This window comes from Chrysemys picta, chromosome 2, assembly GCF_011386835.1.
Source record: "Chrysemys picta bellii isolate R12L10 chromosome 2, ASM1138683v2, whole genome shotgun sequence".
Classification (NCBI taxonomy): Eukaryota; Metazoa; Chordata; order Testudines; family Emydidae; genus Chrysemys; species Chrysemys picta.
In genome coordinates this window covers 245,990,473-246,014,180 of record NC_088792.1, presented here as the reverse complement: position 1 = coordinate 246,014,180, position 23,708 = coordinate 245,990,473, and the positions used below count along the sequence as shown (strand labels likewise).

At 42.8% G+C, this 23,708-nt stretch overlaps 1 protein-coding gene across 4 annotated transcripts in view; it reads left to right on the top strand.

Annotated features, from left to right (window-relative positions):
• PIP4P2 (phosphatidylinositol-4,5-bisphosphate 4-phosphatase 2) overlaps positions 1-23,708 on the top strand; it is a 66,428-nt gene that overhangs the window by 11,152 nt on the left and 31,568 nt on the right. For 2 of the 4 annotated variants that reach the window (XM_065585888.1, XM_005291566.4), the window contains exons 2-4: positions 478-623; positions 4,060-4,166; positions 11,393-11,516. In XM_065585888.1, coding sequence (XP_065441960.1) covers positions 478-623; positions 4,060-4,166; positions 11,393-11,516 — 377 coding nt within the window. Of the gene's footprint in view, positions 1-474; positions 624-4,059; positions 4,167-11,392; positions 11,517-23,708 lie in introns of all 4 variants that reach the window. The other 2 variants (XM_042845140.2, XM_005291565.4) reach the window with 1 other exon arrangement.

Below are 23,708 nucleotides of genomic sequence, written 5' to 3'. Positions count from 1 at the left end.
CAGTGCTGGCGGCACGACTACACTCGCACTTCACAGCGCTGCCGCGGCAGTGCTGTGAAGTCCCAAGTGTAGCCAAGGCCTCTGTCAACAGAATACCTTCCCCTAAAACCCAAAACTTATCTGTGTGACTGCTGAAAGCTGGAGCCCCAAGGTTGGTCAGTCCAGCCTACTACTGCCAAAAGCGGAATTGTTTTCCACAAATTTCCATGAAGGGACTAATCCACATTCTTAAAAGGCCTGAATCTGTGAGGTGCCAAGTATTCTCCACTCGTTTTGACTTCAGTGGAAGTTGAGGGCTCTCTGAACCCTCAGGGTGTACTTTTAGCATCTTGTGGGATTGGGCCCATAGCTAACCACTAACTTTCTGATTCTGTGTCTTAAGTTATTGTAACCATTGGAAATATTTTCTGCTGTAGAGTGACCCTGATCACCCTATTGGTTTGGTTGTTGAACTGTTTCATCATTTCTTTGCAGCAGAACTCCCCCCTCCGTATACCGCCATAGCCAGTCCTGATGCCAGTGGTGTTCCTGTAATAAACTGCCGAGTGTGCCAATCACTAATCAATTTGGATGGCAAGCTTCACCAACATGTTGTTAAGTGCACAGTTTGCAATGAAGCTACGGTAAATGAGTTTTTACATTTTCCATTGTTGTTGATGTGCTCTATTAACTCCTGGTTACGTAGAAAGGGTATGTCAGTATTACTGATCACCTAACATGTTTATTCAAGGATTATTGACACAAGGTGGGCTCAGTTATGTGTTAGCAATGAAAATGTACAAAGGCAATGAAGTCTTCAGGCTCCTAAGCTTACTTGTTTCAGGTGGAATGCATCTTGCTTTCCATCTCTTATTCTTTGCAAGCGGGAATTCAAAGGGTTAAGAGTCAGTTAAAGCAGAAGCTACCTCCCTGATGTTTTAGGGAGATGAGACAGCATGAGATGATAGGCTTTTGGGGTAGGGAGGGGTTGAGGAAAAAGGGGGGACAGTATTTCCAGATCTGACAGAAAAAAAAATTGAGGTGCCTTAAGTATTTTAGGTGTAAATTAAGGAACACAATGCCTAATCTACCCAGTGAATATGTGCACTATTTTGTTAAATAATACTCTAAAGTCTTTAGTTTTAAATATTGTTTAGAAAGTTTTGTGCCGTATATATAAACTCCACCCCTTCCCCTCTTATTTAAAAAACAAGTTTTCTCAGGACCTGAAATCTATAGTGTCCCCTTGACATATAAAATCAACCAATGGTAAGTATGGATTGCGTTATGCTCCCCATATCTGGGACTGCAGTGTTATACAGTGAGAGACAAACGTGCCTCTTCCCCTTGGGTTGGTGCAGAGCATCATGTTTGCAGCAGAAATAAAACATTTCCATTACATTGAGGAAGCAAGATTTTTTGGATCATAAGTGGGATTCCCCAACTCAACGGAAATCCCATCCATACACTTTAGAGGAGTTTGGCTGGGCAGAGAATATTGAAAGGGCAGTGGAGGGCTACTCCAAATGGCATCAATTCCCCCACCTCCTCAAGTCAAGTTAATCAGCATTATATCATGGGGTTCATGTCCCTGTACTGAATTTAACCCACTCATCCACACGTGGAGACTGTGGCTTGCTGACAGCACAGGACTGTTGAGACTCATGAATCTTAGGTTGATTCTACATTCTCTAGTGGTTACAGACCTGCCTACTGCTGCTCTGTCCCAGCCTTTTCTCTGCTTTGTCCCAGTCCCTGCCTCCTCTCCCAGCCAATCCCAGTCTTACCCTACCAGTTCTTACCCTACCCTGCTCCTCAGTTCTTGTGCCTGGTGCCACAGCAGCCCCTGGCATCTGGAGGAACAATGTCAAGGAAAGTCTCCAGCATCCCTGTGCTGGAGCATACCCAGTACAGATGGAATCTTTGGAGAATTTAGCGACCAAATTTTACAAGCATGTGTGAGCTGTGACTTCCAAAGGCTTAGAGCTTGGCCAATGCTGGATGATTTCTCATGGTAGCAGCAAAAGGCATAACCCTGACATTAAGCTTAACTTCCTATCAAATTCCAAGCCCTTGCATTAAAGCTAGAGCAATGGAGATGCTAGAGCTGCTGGACAAAATGTTTGTAAACATTTTTTTAACATATGTTACTTAGCCGATTTCCCTAACCTCATTTTCAGAAATGGCTGAACCATTTTTGCTGAAACTTTCCAAAAATATTTAGCCTGAGGCAGTCACCTGACAGGGAAAAGGTCAGCTAAAAAGTTTGGCAGAGTAATTGAAAACTGTATCTTGTAATGGAAAGTGTTGATCAACCGTAGCTATAAGTGTAAGTTACCAGCTCTGCCTATAATAAAACTTTTCCATTAGAAATATGTCAATTAACGTGTGAATACACTGATAGAAACTGATATTTCATAGCTTATTAGGTCAGGAAGGAACACTATGATCATCTAGCTTCATCTTTTGGATAACTCAGAAAAAATTAAGAGAACTTAAAATATTTTTAAAGATATATTTTTAATTTTTTGAAAAGGAAAGAGGGAGTGGGGTTGTTGTAGCAGTAAAAATGTGCTGATAGCAGGAACTCCTGAGAGATGATAAATGCAGGCCCTAGCTTTAGGTGTTTGCGATTATCTCTTGGAGAATGAACAAGCTACCTGATTCTCTTACTATTATTGATTAATTTGTATTACCACAGCACCTAGGAGACCTCTCATGCACCAGGATGTTATTGCGTTAGGCCACTGTTTCTTAAATTGGGGTCGCCGCTTGTGTAGGGAAAGCCCCTGGCGGGCCGGGCCGGTTTGTTTACCTGCCCTGTCTGCAAGTCCGGCCGATCGTGGCTCCCACTGGCCGCGGTTTGCTGCTGCAGGCCAATGGGGGCTGCTGGAAGTGGCAGCCAGTGAGTCCCTCGGCCTGTGTCGCTTCCAGCAGCTCCCATTGGCCTGCAGCGGCGAACCGCGGCCAGTGGGAGCCGCGATTGGCCAGACCTGCGGCCAGGGCAGGTAAACAAACCGGCCCAGCCCGCCAGGGGCTTTCCCTACACAAGCGGCGACCCCAGTTTGAGAAACACTGCGTTAGGCTCTATAGAAACACAGGCAGATAATATTTTAGATATTTTGTTCTAAATTATATTGTATTGTAACTTCAGTCTATCCATTCTGTTAATTATTTTGCTCCAGATTCTTAAAGGTATTTAGGCACAAAACTCCCAAAGGGTATTAGCCTTTGTGCCAAATCTTGCTCCCCTACTTATATGAATACACCTATTGCAGTCAGTAGGATTAAGTCTCAGAGTAAGACAGGTAGGCTTTGTCTCTTAAGCAGCTGTATTTGTTTAGAAAACATTTCAGTTAATATTGAATAAAACTAAACTTTGTAGGTTTTGAACTCTGTATTTCTAAAATATGAACTGGACACCTTGTCCACTAGGCTACAAAATCCTTGGTTGCTTGTTGTTGTTGTTTTTATATATTTACTCTCACTAAACACATCTGAATGCTGTGTGTTAAGGAAAGCTGGGTTCTAAGGTGTAACTAGTAAGCTGTAGAGACTGCATATTACTTGACTGAGGGGTGTGTGTATATAATAGTGAGTATATAGATAGAGCGAGAGAATAATGAGGATAAACCCTTTGGCGATGCGGATATTTAAGCATTCAAGTGGCAGTGTGTGAAATACTAGTGTTCTTAGGATGCATTTTATAAAATCAAATATAAGGACTACAAAGTTCAAACAACATGCATTCACTAATTCATGCAAACACGCACATGTGTGAAACTGGGACCTAATTTAATGTTATGCTTCTTCAGCTAATAGTGAGACAAAAACATTTTCCTACTCTTTAAGCTAAAGTTAGGGTGCTGATCAATAACTTTAATTGTTTGTTGTTAAAACTTTAGTCCTGTCATGTTCTGTCCTGTAAGGAGAGAACCTGTATTTCCCTTTTCTTAACTTGGGTTCATGTCATATCAGTTACTCTGTTTAAAAGATACTTAAGAAACTAGCAAAAAAATAAATAAATACTAGTTCGCTATTTTGTATAAAATTTCTGTTGGTATTTTTTTTTTTGTCTAGCCAATCAAAAACCCTCCTTCAGGAAAGAAGTATGTTAGATGTCCATGTAATTGTCTTCTTATCTGTAAGGATACGTCTCGGCGAATAGGATGTCCGAGACCCAACTGGTAAGGCCTAAAGAATCTTAATGACAGATACCAGGTGATGTGAATGTTATAAATATTTTAGTATCAGAGGGGTAGCCGTGTTAATCTGGATCTGTAAGCAGCAACAAAGAGTCCTGTGACACCTTATAGACTAACAGATGTATTGGAGCATAAGCTTTCGTGGGTGTATACCCACTTCGTCAGACTCATTAATATTTTAATGTCATTGTTAGTCATTCATTTATCAAGTGTGTCCACTTTCATTAACACTACACAAATATTTATTTGTCCATAGATCTGTGTAGACCTAAATTTATTGGATTCATTAGGTTAACGTATTCAAAGAAGAAAACTATATTACTTGTGCCATTATTACTATTTCTCTAACATGATTGATATCCATTTCAAGAATGTTTTTAATATATTTAATATGGAATAGTATACTGTGTACGTTATACGAGTATTATATGAAGTGAATAGCATACAATATAATGGGGAAACAACTTAAAAGTTCTGGGAAATATTGTGCATAATTTCCTGCAAGCTCAGTTCTATGGTAATTCCATGGGAAAGTGGCAAACGCACAACTTGCGTTATAGAAAGTCTATTGCTTAGTAACGTTGAATAACTTGATACACTTGTTAAATCTTTCATTGCAGAAATCCCTCCTACTCCTTTCTCAAAAAAAACAAAATAAGTCAGTGAATATATCTGCTCTTTGTTTAGAGAAACTAGTTAATATAAACTTATCTGATGTTTATGCGAACCTTTAGAATTCTAAAATAATTAAAAGGCATGTGTCTGGACACACCAGATGCCACTGCATACACAATAAGTGAAATCCCATTCCCATTGAAGTCAAGGATTTCATCTAATAAATCTAAGGAAGCAGGAATCCATAACACATAATAATGTACTAGATAACCAGGAAGCACAAAAATAAAACCAATTTCCCTAATTTTGTTAAAACATCAGTCCCAATAGTATATGCTTCTTCAGCAACTCTCCTTGAAGGAGAGCAAGATTGGGAGTGTGCATTCTGTAGAAAAGTGCCCTTCACACAGCATGCCCTGCCACTGTTTCCTGCCTTCCACACTGAAGGGGATCTGGCCCACCCTGAGCTGTGGCAGCTTGGCATGGGGAGGGATGACGTGGATTAGGTGATTCTTTGTGCCTGCATTTTTGCTTCATATACTGTCATTTTCGTTGTATGTTCAAACCATGTGAGCAAACTGGAAACATGAAATGATATAGTGTGGTTAACTTAAAAATACAAAACCAAGCATGTGATTAAAATTGACATTAAATTGTCTTTGGAACTCGAAGTTGGGTTTTTTTCTAGTTAATACAAAGTGGGCTATTTAGGACTAACTTAATGCTAAATGACTTAGGGTATGTCTACACTACGAAATTAGGTCGAATTTATAGAAGCCGGTTTTATAGAAATCTGTTTTATATAGTTGATTGTGTGTGTCCCCACATAAAATGCTCTAAGTGCATTAAGTCGGTGGACTGCGTCCACAGTACCGAGGCTAGCGTCAACTTCTGGAGCATTGCACTGTGGGTAGCTATCCCACAGTTCCCGCAGTCTCCGCCGCCCATTGGAATTCTGGGTTGAGATCCCGATGCCTGATGATGCAAAAACAGTGTTGCGGGGGGTTCTGGGTACATGTCGTCAGGCCCCTCCCCCTCCATCAGAGCAACGGCAGACAATCGATTCGCGCCTTTTTACCTGGGTTACCTGTGCAGACAACATACCACGGCAAGCATGGAGCCCGCTCAGCTCAGCTCACCGTCACCATATGTCATCTGGGTCCTGGCAGACGTGGTATTGCATTGCTACACAGCAGCAGCTAATTGCCTTTTTGCAGTAGATGGTGCAGTATGACTGGTAGCCGTCATCGGCTATCTGGGTGCTGGCAGATGTGGGGCTGCATTGCTATACAGCAGCAGCTCCTTGCCTTTTGGCAGTTGATGGTGTATTACGACTGGTATCCGTCGTCGTTGTACTCCTCAGTGAGTTTGGTCAGAGGCACCTGGGCAGACATGTTTTGTCTCCTGGAGACTCAGTCCTGCTGGCAGTCCTATTGAACCGTCTCGACGATGATGGCTAGCAATCGTAATACAGCATTTTCTGCCAAACACCCAGAAGATGCCGATGGCTATCAGTCATGCTGCACCATCTGCTGCCAGCTTAAGATGTAAAAAATAGATGGACCAAATTTGTTCTGTATTCATTTGCTTCCCCGTCCCTCCGTGAAATCAACGGCCTGCTAAACTCAGGGGTTTGAGTTCAATCTTTGGTGGGGGGGAAGCATTCTGTGTGACAGTTGTTTGTTTCTCCCTGATGCACAGCCACCTTTGTTGATTTTAATTCCCTGTAAGCCATGTCATCACTTGCCCCTCCCTTCCTCCCTCCCTCCGTCAGACAATAGTTTCGCGCCTCTTTTCAGCCCAAACGCCATAGCACTGGGATCATGGAGCCCGCTCAGATCACCGCGGCAATTATGAGCACTATCAACACCACGCGCATTGTCCTGGAGCATATGCAGAGCCAGAACATGCCAAAGCAAAACCAGGTGAGCAGGCGATTGCAGCGCGGCGACAAGAGTGATGAGGAAATTGACATGGACATAGACCTCTCACAAAGTACAGACCCCAGCAATGTGCAAATCATGGTGTTACTGGGGCAGGTTCATGCCGTGGAACGCCAATTCTGGGCCCGGGAAACAAGCACAGACTGGTGGGACCACATCGTGTTGCAGGTGTGGGACGATTCCCAGTGACTGCGAAACTTTCGCGTGCGTAAGGGCACTTTCATGGAACTTTGTGACTTGCTTTCCCCTGCCCTGAAGCACCAGAATACCAGGATGAGAGCAGCCCTCACAGTTGAGAAGCGAGTGGCGATAGTTCTGTGGAAGCTTGCAATGCCAGACAGCTACCGGTCAGTCGGGAATCAATTTGGAGTGGGCAAATCTACTGTGGGGGCTGCTGTGATCCAAGTAGCCAACGCAATCAAAAACCTGCTGATATCAAGGGTAGTGACTCTGGGAAACGTGCAGGTCATAGTGGATGGCTTTGCTGCAATGGGATTCCCAAACTGTGGTGGGGCGATAGACGGAACCCATATCCCTATCTTATCACCGGAGCACCAAGCCACTGAGTACATAAACTGCAAGGGGTACTTTTCAATGCTGCTGCAAGCCCTGGTGGATCACAAGGGACTTTTGACTAACATCAACGTGGGATGGCCGGGAAAGGTACATGATGCTCGCATCTTCAGGAACTCTGGTCTGTTTCAAAAGCTGGAGGAAGGGACTTTCTTCCCGGACCAGAAAATAACCGTTGGGGATGCTGAAATGCCTATTGTTATCCTTGGGGACCCAGCCTACCCCTTAATGCCATGGCTCATGAAGCCGTACACAGGCAGCCTGGACAGTAGTCAGGACCTGTTCAACTATAGGCTGAGCAAGTGCCGAATGATGGTGGAATGTGCATTTGGATGTTTAAAAGCGCGCTGGCGCAGTTTACTGACTCGGATAGACCTCAGCGAAGCCAATATTTCAATTGTTATTGCTGCTTGCTGTGCGCTCCACAATATCTGTGAGAGTAAGGGGGAGACATTTATGGTGGGGTGGGAGGTTGAGGCAAATCGCCTGGCCGCTGATTACACACAGCCAGACACCAGGGCGGTTAGAAGAGTACAGCAGGGCGCGGTGCGCATCAGAGAAGCTTTGAAAACGAGTTTTGTGACTGGCCAGGCTACGGTGTGAAACTTCTGTTTGTTTCTCCTTGATGAACCCTCCGCCCCCCCCCTCCCGGTTCACTCTACTTCCCTGTAAACTAACCACCCTCCCCTCCCCCCTTTGAGCACCGCTTGCAGAGGCAATAACGTCATTGTTACTTCACATTCATGCATTCTTAATTAATTCATCACCCAACTAGGGGGATAACTGCCAAGGTAGCCCGGGAGGGGTGGTGGAGGAGGGAAAGAAAGGACACACTGCAGTTTAAAACTTCAACACTTATTGAAGGCCAGCCTTCTGATGCTTGGGCAATCATCTGGGGTGGAGTGACTGGGTGGCCAGAGGCCCCCCCCCACCGCGTTCTTAGGCATCTGGGTGAGGAGGCTATGGAACTCGGGGTGGAGGGCTGTTGGTTACACGGGCTGTAGCGGAGGTCTATGCTCCTGCTGCCTTTCCTGCAGCTCAACCATACGCTGGAGCATATCAGTTTGATGCTCCAGCAGCCGGAGCATCAACTCTTGCCTTCTGTCAGCAAGCTGACGCCACCTATCCTCTTCAGCCCGCCACTTGCTCTCTTCAGCCCGCGATTCAGCCCGCCACCTCTCCTCTCGTTCATATTGTGCTTTTTTGCACTCTGACATTGACTGCCTCCACGCATTCTGCTGTGCTCTGTCAGCGTGAGAGGACATCTGGAGCTCCGAGAACATATCATCTCGCGTCCACCGTTTTCTCCTTCTAATCTTCACTAGCCTCTGTGAAGGAGAAACATTTGCAGCTGTTCACATTACACAGCACATGTGCTTTCGTTACAAGGTCGCATTTTTCCTCTTATATTGAGGGCCTGCCAGTTTGGTGTGAGAGATCACTCACGCAGTGCCAGGCAACAGATTTCGGCTTGCAGGCAGCCATGGTAAGCCACTGTCTTTTGGCTTTTTTAACCTTCTTAACATGTGGGAATGGTTTCAAACAGTAGCGCCCTCATTTCCCATACCAAGGACCCATTGGGTTGGCTATTTAAAATGGGTTTGCAATGTAAAAGGAGGGGCTGCGGTTTCCGGGTTAACATGCAGCACATACCCAACTACCGCCCCCCCCCCCACACACCCAGTTCTCTGGGATGATCACTTCACCCCTCCGCCCCACCACATGGCTAACAGTTGGGAACATTTCTGTTCAGCCGAGCAGGAACCTCTGACATCTCTGAATGTCCCCTTAATAAAATCACCCCATTTCAACCAGGTGACCATGAATGATATCACTCTCCTGAGGATAACAAAGAGAGATAAGGAATGGATGTTGTCTGCATGCCAGCAAACACCGGGACCATACGGTGCCATGCTTTGTTAGGCAATGATTCCAGACTACGTACTACTGGCCTGGCATGGTAAAGTGTCCTACCATGGCGGACGGGATAAGGCAGCCCTCCCCAGAAATCTTTTGCAAAGGCTTTGGGAGTACATGAGGGAGAGCTTTCTGGAGATGTCCCTGGAGGATTTACGCTCCATCCCCATACACGTTAACAGACTTTTCCACTAGATGTACTGGCCGCGTTTGCCAGGGCAAATTAATCATTAAACATGCTTGCTTTTAAACCATGTGTAATATTTACAAAGGTACACTCACCAGATGTCCCTTGTGTGCCCTGAGGGTCTGGGAGCACGCCTTGGATGAGTTCGGGGGTTAGTGGTTCCAGGTCCAGGGTGATAAACATATCCTGGCTGTTGGGGAAACCGGTTTCTCCGCTTCCTTGCTGTGAGCTATCTTCATTGTCTTCATCATCATCTTCCTCGTACCCCGAACCCGCTCCCCTGTTGCGTGATTCTCCATTGATGAATTCAAAGCACACGGTTGGGGTAGTGGTGGCTGCACCCCCTAGCATGGCATGCAGCTCCGCGTAGAAGCGGCATATTTGCGGCTCTGCCCCAGACCTTCTGTTTGCCTCTCTGGCTTTGTGGTATACTTGCCTTAGCTCCTTAATTTTCACGCGGTACTGCTGTGCGTCCTTGTTATGGCCTCTGTCCTTCATGGCCTTTTGAGACTTTTTCTAATATTTTGCCATTTCGTTTACTGCTACGGAGTTCAGCTAGCACTGTTCGTCTCCCCATGTGGCGAGCAGATCCCGTACCTCCTGTTCTGTCCATGCTGGAGCTCTTTTGTGATCCTGGGACTCCATCATGGTTACCTGTGCTGATGAGCTCTGCGTGGTCACCTGTGCTCTCCACGCTGGGCAAACAGGAAATGAAATTCAAAAGTTCGCAGGGCTTTTCCTGTCTACCTGGTCAGTGCATCTGAGTTGAGAGCGCTGTCCAGAGAGGTCACAATGAAGCACTGTGGGATAGCTCCCGGAGGCCAATAACGTCGAATTCCGTCCACACTACCCCAAATCCGACCCGCAAAGGCCGATTTTAGCGCTAATCCCCTCGTCGGAGGTGGAGTAAAGAAACCGGTTTGAAGGGCCCTTTAAGTCGAAAAAAAGGGCTTCGTCGTGTGGACGTGTCCAGACTTAATTCGATTTAACCCTGCTAAAGTGGACCTAAACTCATAGTGTAGACTAGGCCTTAGTGTATACAAAAAGTTTTCCTTTAAATAGAATTTTCTCTTAAGTGAGTTTAATTGTACTGGATTGCTGGTATTTTCTGACCTTCTGACACTATGCCAGTTCTCAGTCCCATTGCCAACTCGGGGGTAGATATAAAGAATGGCTAATGTCATCTGAGTCGCCCTCTGTGTGGGTCCCAGGTGAGCAAACCTCCTGGGAAATAAACAGGGATCTCCCACAGTCTGTCCAAGCCTCATGCTGTGGGATTTCTCCCATTGTGTGTATGTGTGTGTGTGAAATCTTGTAAATCGGGCATATTCTCACTGCTTGCCAAAGCTGGCAGCGGAGCAGCCTGAGGTGAGTGTTGGACATCCCCTTTGTGGGCAGAGACTGTGACACACAAGAGGCAAGGAGGCTGCCTGGCCTGTCTTGGCTTGGAGTGTGTGGGAAAGAGGGACAGAGTCGTATGAGAAGAAGAAGAAATCTGCTTGGAGGAGGGATGCCTGATTTTGAAGGGAAAGGAGAGTTTGAATGTGGAAGGATGTTGGCTGGAAGACCAAGAGAGAGAGTCCCATTCCTGCTATGTGTTTCCCCAGCCATTGCCACATATCTCTGTTCACAAGCCTGAATATCTGGTCATCTCACCCAGATTTTCTGCACTTTTAGTACTCCCCTCTTCATGAGGGGCAGTATCCCAAACTGGACTCTGACATTTGCTGGCTAGGTCTCTGTTCTTGAAATTGCCGCCATTTACACTTATGTAATAACCTTTCAATAAAGAAAACGGTGTCTTCCTTACCTGTTTGGAAAACACTACTAAGCGAGAGCTCAATTGGGTGCACATATAATAAGAAGTCATAAAATATCTGGTAAGGTCTTGCAGAGCTAATAATCTAAATGCATCATCCCTTCCCCTCATTAGTGTAATGACATGGCATATATGTTTAATGTTCCTACCACAGTAGACGCATCATTAACCTGGGTCCAGTGATGTTGATTCCAGAAGAGCAGCCAGCTCAGCCTGCCTTGCCAGTTCAGCCAGAAGGTACTCGAGTGGTGTGTGGACACTGTGGAAATACATTCCTGGTAAGTAACCAAAGTGCATTGTAGTGTCATGGTTTTCGTGTACACTTGGAGCTGGGGTTGTGATTCCCAGCTCAAATAGATGCGTCTGAGCTAGCTCAAGCAAGTGTGCTAAAAATAGCAGTGGAGCATGGATGGGAGCTCAAGACTAGTTGCCCAAGTACCCATCCTGTCCCCCTGGGCATATACTCAAACGGTTAGCCTGAGCCACTGCCTATGCTATCCCGACTATGCAGCGTGTCATCTGGGAATCAGCCCCCAGCTCTAAATGTAGATGTAGCCGAAGGGCTAAATTCTCCTCAGTTACATCAGTGCAATATCACTGAAATCAGTGGAACTCCTTCCAAGAGCCTATCCCACTGGTACAGCATTGATGTGGAGCCAAATCCCTTTGTGAGTTGATTGTTAAGACACAGATATCACATTGGATATGCAGTTGTATCTGAGTATTTACTTGTGCTTCTTCAAGCACATCCCCTAGTATTCTCTCCATCTAGGAAAGGGTCAGGCCCATAATCAATATAATACTGATGGAAAACTATTGTTAAACTGTTGTTGTTACAATCCCGTGATGATTATATTCTGCAATAAGTAAACTTGTGTAATTGTTTCTATTATAGTTCATTTTCCAGATGCTCATAATTTTATTAAACTTTCACCTCTGGATAAAATTCTCCATGCTTGGACTCCAGTTTTGCAAAGACTTATGCACATCCATAACTTTTATCAAGTGGGTAGTCCTTTTGAAGTTACACTCATGTGTAAATTTGTGTAGGGTTGAAGCTTTACTTTGAGGCCAAAGGTAAAAATTCATTTGAAAGTTTGAGCAAAAAGTTCAGCTGTTTTAGAATAGGAGGATTGGGAAAAGTATTTTTTCCCCCTACAGTAAAAACATTTTTGCAACCATTTGTTGACCAGCCCTGTTGTCATAAAGCTTGAGGTTTCAATTTTGAAATTGACTATAGAAATAGTCCTTATAGAGATGTAATAAACAGCCTTATGCTGGAGGAAATTTGCTTTGATTTCACCAACATATTAGTGTTTGAAAATCATGTTGTGAACATGCATAGTAGATATTTGTTGCAAAGTGCATTAGTTATGCCCCTATGAAAAATGGCCAATGCAGGTCCTTGAAGCTAAACTGTTTTCATAATCAACTGACCAATGTCACCTTGCTAAAGCAAGGGCTCTTTCCAATCTTGTAAGGTGTGAAAGGGCTAAAGATACATTTATCTACTGATATAAAGAAGTCTAAAGGGGCTGAGGAAGGGCTTCAGTTTGCCTTGTAATGGGTGCAAGAGAGGGACTTCCTTGTGGCAGTTTTGCTAGAGGATGTGTTTTTTTTGTGGGGTACATTTACAGATCAATTAAAGTGCACACTAACCACCTTAAATAATGTGGTAGTTTAAATGTGAGTTTGCGAGGTGTGCTGGTGTGCAGTAGGTTCTATGGGCACTAGTTAGGGAGCTGGGTCATGGATTTACACATGCTATTTGCAAGGTTTTTTTGCAATGCTAAAGTTGTGAAGTCTTGGAGACAGAAATTCCTTCTATTCACGCTTCTTTTTTTCCATTTTTTCTTAAAAATAAATAAAAATCATACCTAGTGCAACCTATGCCTCCCTTCCCCCCCCAAAAAATCCAGTGTTAAGGTTTCATGGTTAAACATTCAGAAATCAGTACATTTCAGCTTGTACGCACAACCTTAACTCTGACTGCTTCCTTGTAATTACAGGAACACAGTATTTCTTAAATAATAGGATATCACTTTAAAAAAAAGCTTCAATCTTCAAGATCAAATTCTTCTAAGGGCCCATCTACAATACACATTTTATCAAAGATCACCTTATAACGTGGGTTGATTTTGCCTACATAGTTTAAATTCAGTTTGGGACTATGTTATGGAATCCTTTTAGAGCTCTGGCATGATACAAAAGAGTGCAGTCTGGTAAATTATCATAACTTGATTCTGTGACGTTATAATGGTGTTTGGCTCCATCTACATAGGCAAAACTAAGCCGCTATTAAACAGTCATGGTATTGTTAAGTTTTAATGCATTCTCTTGACACAATAATATTGTAGTGCAGACAGACCCTTACACTGCATTGTTTTACTAGAAACAATGTCCTATGCAATCAAATTCTACTGGATAACGTGCCAGACCCCTTATTCAGGTGTTTTTGCAAACGCTGAGATTTTAATTTTTTGTCCACTCTATCTGTAGGAGTAATGCATATTTGTAAGCTACATAATTTACTTAGATTCTTCTCTGCTATGAAGTGTTCTATGATTCTTTGTATGAACAAGACTACAAAAACTACTTTGCACATACCTACCTTCAAAAAACTCAGTTTTATAAATTAGTATCTTATTCATGAATGTAAATCTGATGGCTGCTTTAGGGAATCACACTCCAAGTAACATTTTAAGCCTGGTTCAGCTGAATCTGTAGATTGGCTTTTGTGTTCCCTACAAGGGATATTAGAAAACTGTATATGCAAAAAATTGCTGATTCTCCGTTTTTAATATTGCTATAATTTAATTGCTGTCAAGGTGGACATCACCTTCCAACAGTTCACAAGAAAGTGTGAGTGTCAGCTGAGGGAAAATTTACTTTTTGTAGTGACCCATCCACTCCCAGTCTTTATTCAGGCCTAATTTGATAGTGCTCAGTTTGCAAATTAATTCCAGTTCTGCAGTTTCTCGTTGAAGTCTGTTTTTGAAGTTTTTTGTTGAAGAATTGCCACTTTTAAGTCTGTTGTTGAGTGTCCAGGGAGATTGAAGTGTTCTCCTATTGGTTTTTGAATGTTACAATTCTTGATGTCTGATTTGTGTCCATTTATGCTTTTGCATAGAGATTGTCTGGTTTGGCCAATGTACATGGCAGAGGGGCATTGCTGGCACATGATGGCATATATAATAATTTTACATAATTTTCCCTCTGCTGATACTCACACCTTCTTGTCAACTGTTGGTAATGGGCGACGTCCACCTCGATTTCATTGGCCTCGTTAGCACTACAAAAGTAATTTTCCCTCTCTTGATATTCACCCCCTTCTTGTCAATTGTTGAGAATAGGCCACTTCCACCTTAATTGAATTGGCCTCATTAGCACTGACCCCCCCACTTGGTAAGGCAACTCCCATCTTTTCATATGATGTGATATATATACTGCTTACTGTATTTTTCACTCCATGCATCTGATGAAGTGGGTTTTAGCCCACGAAAGCTTATGCCCAAATAAATTTGTTAGTCTCTAAGGTGCCACAAGGACTCTTGGTTGTTTTTAATAAGAGAAGAGTTGATTAATCATACTAGTTGGGACAATTTAACTAAAACAGTTTGGCTAAAATCATATAGCATTCAAAGTTTACTATTAAAATAAAATAAATTTGTTTCCCTCCCAATTTCCCTTTTCTACAATTAACATTGCCAGGGCTTCCCTGTTGGAGGGTTAACAATAGCACTAACCTGCTGCAAAGTGCTTCAAAGTTAGAGAAAACTGGCCTTCCTTCTGCTCGTGTGGCTCAGCTTCTCACAGCCCACACAGGACACACGCCTTCTGTAAAGCAGCTGCTCTGACAGACTCCATGGGGGCAAGTAGAGTCCAGCTACAGGGAACCTTCACTGGAGCATAGCCAGAACTACAACACCCAATTCCAGAAACTTCTGAGTGTGGAGTGCTAATGGTGCATCTGCCTAGCAATAATGACCCTGACTCAATTCATTTCCCCCCCCCCCCGCCCCATTCTCTACAGAGCTCTTAAAGGCATATCTCCCTATTGGGCACGTGGGTTACACTGGCACCTGCTCTGCCAGTGTCACAGATGGAATCAGACAGCCATCTTGTAGGTGGGTCCTCTGTATGTGTAAATAGTCCCAAAGCCCTCTACTTACCTCTGGAGACCCAGCAAATGCCTCTTCAGGTCCAGTGTCTTGGATAGTACCTACAGTAGATCTTATTAGTCAGAAATTTCCACTACAACTGGTTTAGTTCCACCAATACATGTCTACAGTGGTGTAGTTAAGGTGTCAGCAGTTGCTGCCATTGTGTCCACTGGACTTTCTCTTAGACAACATGGTAGACATATACACCAGAAATTTGCAAGAGCCTTTTGTGTGCTAGTGCTTAGGCCTGGGAAGTAGGAGTGAAAGTTCGAAATCTCTGATCTCCTCCTACTGTGTTGCCTGAAAAAGGATCATTTGAAGTGTTTTAGGTAGCCAGGCAGTCAGGCAGCGGCACAGACAGCTGCAGAGGAGCCAGCAAACAGAGGAGTTTGAGTGGGAGTTCTGTTGGAGGAGTTTGGGGGGAAGACTAGGAGAACCAGGCAGAGGAACAGACAGGCTAGTGAAGGGAGTGTGTGATGTTCTGGCAGTGTTGTGGTGCTCGCTTGAGGTTTGTTTTGCTGTGGGTGGTGGTGTTTTGGTTTGGTTTGTGTTTCCTGGACTAACAGGACTTAGGTGGGAAGGCTATGACAGATACAGAGGCAGCAGTGATAGTGATCCAAGCAGTGGCAGATTCAGTGAAGATGACTGGATGTGGAAGTTGCAATATGTACATGATCCTGGAGAGGGTACCTGAAAAGAGTTTTGTCTGCATGAAGTGTCGCCTGATAGAGCTGATAGAAGAAAAGATCCGAGGATTGGAGATGCAGGTGGAAATTCTGGTTGAGCTTAGAAAGGGGTTCGAGCAGATGATGAAGCAAAGACATGAGGAGGCTGAAGGGGAAAGCTCAGACTTGCAGATGGAAGCAGGACCAAAGAACTCTGAGGGGAGACTTCTGGGTGAGGAAAGTGGACAATGGAAGTATATGACTAAGAGAACCAGGCAGAGGAAAAGACAGGCTAGTGAAGGAGAAATAGAGCTCAGGAACAGGTTTGCGGAGTTGGAAAATGAAGAAGGGGCACAGCAGGTGGTCGCTGAAGGTGAGAGGGCAAGGAAGAAGAGAAGAGCAGCTAGCCCTATAGGAAGAGGGGAAGAGTCAATGGAGATAACACCAAATATGAGCCCCAGGACGATACAGGATGGGTGGCAGAGGATTACAAGGGAGAATAGGAATCGAGAGGAGTTGCGGCCAGAGGGAACAGGGGATAGACCGGAGAATCGCACCATCACCAGGAAAAGGCAGGTCTATATGATTGGGGACTCTTTACTGAGAAGAATAGACAGGCCTGTAACCAGAGCTGATCCAGAGAACAGAAGGGTGTGCTGTCTGCCAGGTGCTAAGATACGGGACCTGAGGCTGAAGAGGATCCTAATGGGAGCGGGAAAGAATCCACTGATTGTCCTTCATGTGGGAACAAATGATACGGCTAGATTCTCGCTGGAATGTATGAAGGGAGACTATGCCAGGCTGGGGAAGACGCTCAAGGAAATCGAGGCTCAGATGATCTTCAGTGGGATTCTGGCTGTTCCTAGAGAAAGGCAACAAAGATGTGACAAGATTATGATGATCAACAGATGGCTCAGGCAGTGGTGCTATAAGGAGGGCTTTGGGATGAATGGCCACTGGCATCCATGGACAGAGGACTGTTCTCTCAGGATGGACTTCACCTGAGTAGGGAGGGAAATAGACTTCTTGGATGGAGACTGGCACAACCGATGAAGTGGGCTGTAGCCCACGGAAGCTTATGCTCAAATAAATTTGTTAGTCTCTAAGGTGCCACAAGTACTCCTGTTCTTTTTACAACTGAGTAAGAGAGCTTTAAACTAGGAATTTGGGGGAGATGATTGGGAGATGTCCAGGTAATCTCCACACCAGATTTTAACATTGAGAGGGAAGAAAACTAAGTAAGAAAGGATACAGCCATGGGTAGGAGAAAGGACATAAGGAGGAAGGGTAGTGTAGATACCAGTCTAATAGGTAGAATGTCTGTGCCTAATCGGGTAAAGAATATGAGCGAAGCCAAACAGCAAAAATCGAGATGTTCGTACACCAATGCGAGGAGCCTAGGTAACAAAATGGAGGAACTAGAGTTACTGGTGCAGGAAGTGAAACCAGATATTATAGGGATAACAGAAACATGGTGGAATAGTAGTCATGACTGGAGTACAGGTATTGAAGGGTATGTGCGGTTTAGGGAAGACAAATAAAGGCAAAGGTGGTGGAGTAGCATTGCATATCAATGGTGAGGTAGACTATAAAGGAATAAGAAGTGATGGAATGGATAAGACAGAGTCTATCTGGGCAAAAATCACATTGGGGAAGAAAGCTACTAGAGCCTCCTCTGGGATAGTGCTTGGGGTGTGCTATAGACCACCAGGATCTGATTTGAATATGGCTAGAGACCTCTTTAATGTTTTTAATGAAGTAAATATTAATGGGAATTGTGTGTTCATGGGAGACTTTAACTTCTCAGATATAGACTGGAGGACAAGTGCTAGTAATAGTAATAGGGCTCAGATTTTCTTGGATGCGATAGCTGATGGATTCCTTCACCATGTAGTTGCTGAACCAACAAGAGGGGATGCCATTTTAGATTTAGTTTTGGTGAGTAGTGAAGACCTACATAGAAGAAATAGTTGTAGGGGACAACCTTGGTTCGAGCAATCATGAGCTAATTCAGTTCAAACTAAATGGAAGGATAAACAAACAAACAAACAAAACTGACTAGGGTTTTTGATTTCAAAAGGGTTAACTTAAAAAAATTAAGGAAATTAGTTAGGAAAGTGGATTGGACTGAAGAACTTATGCATCTAAAGGCGGAGGAGGCCTGGAATTACTTCAAGTCAAAGTTGCACAAACTACCAGAAGCCTGCGTCCCAAGAAAGGGGAAAAAATTCATAGGCAGGAGTTGTAGACCAAGCTGGATGAGCAAGCATCTCAAAGAGGTGATTAAGAAAAAGCAGAAAGCCTACAAGGAGTGGAAGATGGGAAGGATCAGCAAGGAAAGCTACCTTATTGAGGTCAGAACATGTAGGGATAAAGTGAGAAAGGCCAAAAGCCATGTAGAGTTGAACCTTGCAAAGGGAATTAAAACCAATAGTAAAAAGTTCTATAGCCATATAAATAAGAAGAAAACAAAGGAAGAAGTGGGACCACTAAACATTGAGGATAGAATGGAGGTTAAGGATAATCTAGGCATGGCCCAATATCTAAACAAATACTTTGCCTCAGTCTTTAATGAGGAGCTTAGGAATAATGGCAGGATGACAAATGGGAATGAGGATATGGAGGTAGATATTACCACATCCGAGGTAGAAGCCAAACTCGAACATCTTAATGGGACTACATCGGGGGGCCCAGATAATCTTCATCCAAGAATATTAAAGTATCTGGCACATGAAATTGCAAGCCCATTAGGAAGAATTTTTAATGAATCTGTAAACTCAGGGGTTGTACTGTATGACTGGAGAATTGCTAACATAGTTCCTATTTTTAAGAAAGGGAAAATAAAAGTGATCCGGGTAACTACAGGCATGTCAGTTTGACATCTGTAGTATGCAAGGTCTTGGAAAAAATTTTGAAGGAGAAAGTAGTTAAGGACATTAAGGTCATTGTTAATTTGGACAAAATACAACATGGTTTTACAAAAGGTAGATAGAGCCAAACCAACCTGATCGTCTTCTTTGAGAAGGTAACAGATTTTTTAGATAAAGGAAACGCAGTGGATCTAATTTACCTCGATTTCAGTAAGGCAGTTGATACAGTTCCACATGGGGAATTATTAGTTAAATTGGAAAAGATGGTGATCTATATGACAATTAAAAGGTGGATAAGGAACTGGTTAAAGGGGAGACTACAACAGGTCATACTGAAAGGTGAACTGTCAGGCTGGAGGGAGATTACTAGTGGAGTTCCTCAGGGATCGGTTTTGGGACCAATCTTATTTAATCTTTTTATTACTGACCTTGGCACAAAAAGTGGGAGTGTGCTAATAAAGTTTGTGGATGACACAAAGCTGGGAGGTATTGCCAATACAGAGAAGGACCAGGATATCATACAGGAAGATGTGGATGACCTTGCAAACTGGAGTAATAGTAATAGGATGAAATTTAATAGTGAAAAGTGTAAGGTCATGCATTTAGGGATTAATAATAAGAATTTTTGTTATAAGCTGGGGACTCATCAGTTAGAAGTAACAGAGGAGGAGAAGGACCTCGGAGTATTGGTTGATCACAGGATGACTATGAGCCGCCAATGTGATATGGCCATTAAAAAAGCTAATGTGGTCTTGGGATGCATTGGGCGAGGTATTTCCAGTAGAGATAAGGAGGTGTTAGTACCGTTATACAAGGCACTGTTGAGACCGCATCTGGAATACTGTGTACAGTTCTGGTCTCCCATGTTTAAGAAGGATGAATTCAAACGGGAACAGGTACAGAGAAGGGCTACTAGGATGATCCAAGGAATGGAAAACCTGTCTTATGAAAGGAGACTCAAAGAGCTTGGCTTGTTTAGCCTAACCAAAAGAAGGCTGAGGGGAGATATGATCGCTCTCTATAAATATATCAGAGGGATAAATAAGAGGGAGGGAGAGGAATTATTTAAGCTCAGTACCAATGTGGACACAAGAACAAATGGATATAAACTGGCCATCAGGAAGTTTAGACTTGAAATTAGATGAAGATTTCTTACCATCAGAGGAGTGAAGTTCTGGAACAGCCTTCCAAGGGGAGTAGTGGGGGCAAAAGACATATCTGGCTTCAAGACTAAGCTTGATAAGTTTATGGAGGGGATGGTAAGTTGGGATAGCTTAATTTTGGCAATTAATTGATCTTTGACTATTAGCGGTAAATATGCCCAATGACCTGTGATGGGATGTTAGATGGGGTGGGATCTGAGTTATTAAAGGGAATTCTTTCCTGGGTGTCTGGCTGGTGAGTCTTGCCCACATGCTCAGGGTTTAGCTGATCGCCATATTTGGGGTCAGGAAGGAATTTTCCTCTAGGGCAGATTGGCAGAGGCCCTGGGGTTTTTTCGCCTTCCTCTGCAGTGTGGGGCATGGGTCACTTGCTGGAGGATTCTCTGCATCTTGAAGTCTTTAAACCATGATTTGAAGACTACAGTGGCTCAGACATAGGTCAGGGGTTTGTTGCGGGAGTGGGTGGGTGAGATTCTGCGGCCTGCGTTGTGCAGGAGGTCAGACTAGACGATCATATTGGTCCCTTCTGACCTTAAAGTCTATGACTTTTTTAATGTAGCAGTGTTTATTGATCCATAGGTATGTACAGTATTTACAGCAGGTTAAAATATGACCCAGAGCTTGTTCTGTAAAGTTAAGGGAAACTGTCAACTTGATATTATTGAAACTGACAAATTTAAAAACAAGAGTTTTTTTGAGAGATTAGGCTTAAATAAATAAATAAAATTAAAGAAAACCAGGACATAGTATTTAAAGCATGTGAAAGGATTTTCTTTTCCATAGGGATGCTTATGAGGGTTCTTTCAGAAAGAGGGAAATTGATTCTCCATAAAGTTTATCAAATGCTTAAAGTCACATGCTTGAAATATCTTTTTCTTCTTTCAATTGTAGTTATCTTAGGTGTTACTTTACTCTACACTAGGTAAAATGTTTTCTAGGCAGATGTGGTTTTCATGTTGACTATGCCCCTGTACTAATTTCCTCATTGAAGTTTTTCTTAAAATACGATATCTGTAATTGAAATATATTTTCATAAGAGTTCTTTGACATTCCCATCAGTATTTCAGTACATCCATTCAGTGAATGGGGCTATTGTCTCAGCAAAAGCTTCTATTTTAATGAGACAAATGGTATTTCCCAGCAGGAGACCAAAATCTCATGAGGCAAATTATGGCTGAGAAAACACAGGCTTTAGTAGAATCTTGAAACAAACACCATTTCAGTGTTGTTTTAAGGTAGAGTCTGTAATTTAAATCAATATCTTTGTTTTAAAACAGTAGGCTTAATTACCTGTTAAGATAACCACTACACACTAACATTAGAATTTACTTTAAAACATCCTCCCTGCACTCTCATACCTCCATTCGCTGGCTGCTAAGATGATCTGATTTTTGCAGTCTGAATCTGTCTCGTGTCAGGATGACTGTTTCATGTTTGATTTCCATTTTAAATGTACTGCAAACACTTTTTTTGTAGGGCGGGTGGAGTGGAGTTGAGGTAGGTGGGGCAATTCAGTGATTTGCCCTTCCTGGTACCCAATATACTGTTTACAAGATTGCCTCACAAGTTTAAAAACAAAAAATGGATAATAGTTCATGAGAAGCTCAGATTTGCAGTAGGTGATGTTGTTTTCTGAGCACCATTTACTGGAAAACATCACCATGATTTTTTTGCAGTTTTCCACTTCCAACAGTCTCAGCTGAGATTCAGAAATGGGTGTTATCTTCTTCTCTTATTTCTAACGGAAATGGAGTAGCTGAACTATCAGATGGGTGGGTCTTTGTTGTTCTCATCATATGCTTAGGATACTGAGGTTTTGTTTTTAATCTGTTGTAAAACTGTAACCCAATTTACTGGTGGGTGGCTCTGTGACACTTAAGTGGCTAAATGCAAGATGAAAAAGAGAATGTGGGGAAGAGAATGAAAAATTAAGTATCAAGAACTTTTTTTAGCAATTTAAGACAAAGCCAATCTCGTCACCATTTTTACACCATCACTGTAGCTTACAGGCAATATATATGAAGTCAAGAAAAACATTATTTCATGCAAAAGAACCATATGTTACATTCCTTCATTAATTGCACCACTTTCTAAGTGGGGTTGTTCTCATTTGTGTGTTTCCAGAAGAAGATTGTGCGGGCCATTCATAGTTGTCATTCTTGAAGAAAGTTTTCTGTGAATGGACAAGTTTCACATTGTGCCCTAAAGGTGGCTAGACTCAGACCTTCCAGTCTGTAAAATTAAGCTAGAAACCTTATGAGACTATCTGCATTTCCACTTTAGATTCTAGCTGGAAAAACTCCCAAGAACAGCCTTTCCTGTGTCATATTTGGCACTTGTGTTTCTGGTCTCAGAAGGAAACTGTGGATGGGGAGAGAAATATTTGAATAAATTAAAAGTGCAGGTGTTTGTTTTAACCCCTTCCCCACTCCCCCTCACATGAATAAAGATTCAGATGGGGCATCAAGTGTTTTATCCAAGTTGATGACCAGGTCTGCTGTATCCTTCCCCCTGCCTTGAGTCCTCTGCACTCCTGTAGGAACCCTGAGAATCTCTTCACCCCAGCCCCATTCTTTTCCTAATTTCTACCCTACTGACAGATCCTGTTGAGGACTACTTGATGGAATTCCATCAATGGTCTCTCTGTACTATTACTTGATCTGTCATAAGGACTGCGGTTGAATGATGTTAGGTTAATTCTGTTTCTCCTTCCTTGCCACTGCCAACTTCTGACAGTCCAAGGAGCAAGTTAATCAGGACCACCCTAGACAGCTATATTCTGTAAGATTAGAATAATTGACACCACATATATTACAATGCTGTTGAGTTAAGGTGTTCTACAGAGCTTATCGGGTTTGCCAGTATTCTCTTATCTGTGTGTAAGTCTAAGATAATACCACTCCAAGAATAAAATATATTGTAACTGTAATCATTCCTCTGTCCATTGCTTTCCAGTTTTCTGTTTTCTACATTGTGTCTTTTAGAATCTGATAGAGCAAACAGTTAAACACGTGAGTGGTTCCATTGAGCTTGATGGAGCCACTCACTTGTATAAAAGTGTTCAAGATCAGACCCTTAGTAAGTTCATTAATACATCCTCCTTTTTGTCTTGTATAGTGCCACATGTATTATTGGTTCTTAAATTATTCTAAGCACTTCAGTGACTGGGGAAAAAGGCATATAGTTAAAATCTCATGAATTTGTGTGCAGTTAATCTGTAGTAAAATTATTTGTTTTTCCCCTGTTTAAAATGGAGTAGATTAAATTAATCTTTTTGTCCTTTAAAAGGTTTTAATATACTCATGTTTAGTAGCTATAATCTCTTAATTAATGGGCATATTTATATGCTTTCTAGGCAATATTTAGTTATAAGATTATTCATTAATGTTCTTCATGTAATGAAATGCACCTAACTTTGCAAATGGAGTTAATGATCCTGATTCTCCAATACTTTACACCAGTTTTATCCCATTATAACACCATTGAAGTCAGTAGAATTAAAGAGGTAAAACTGGAATAATGGAGTAGAGATTTGGTTCAGTATCTGGGAGTTCCACATAGCAATTTTAAGCAGGAATATGGGATTTGGGTCTCTTGAGTTCTATTCCC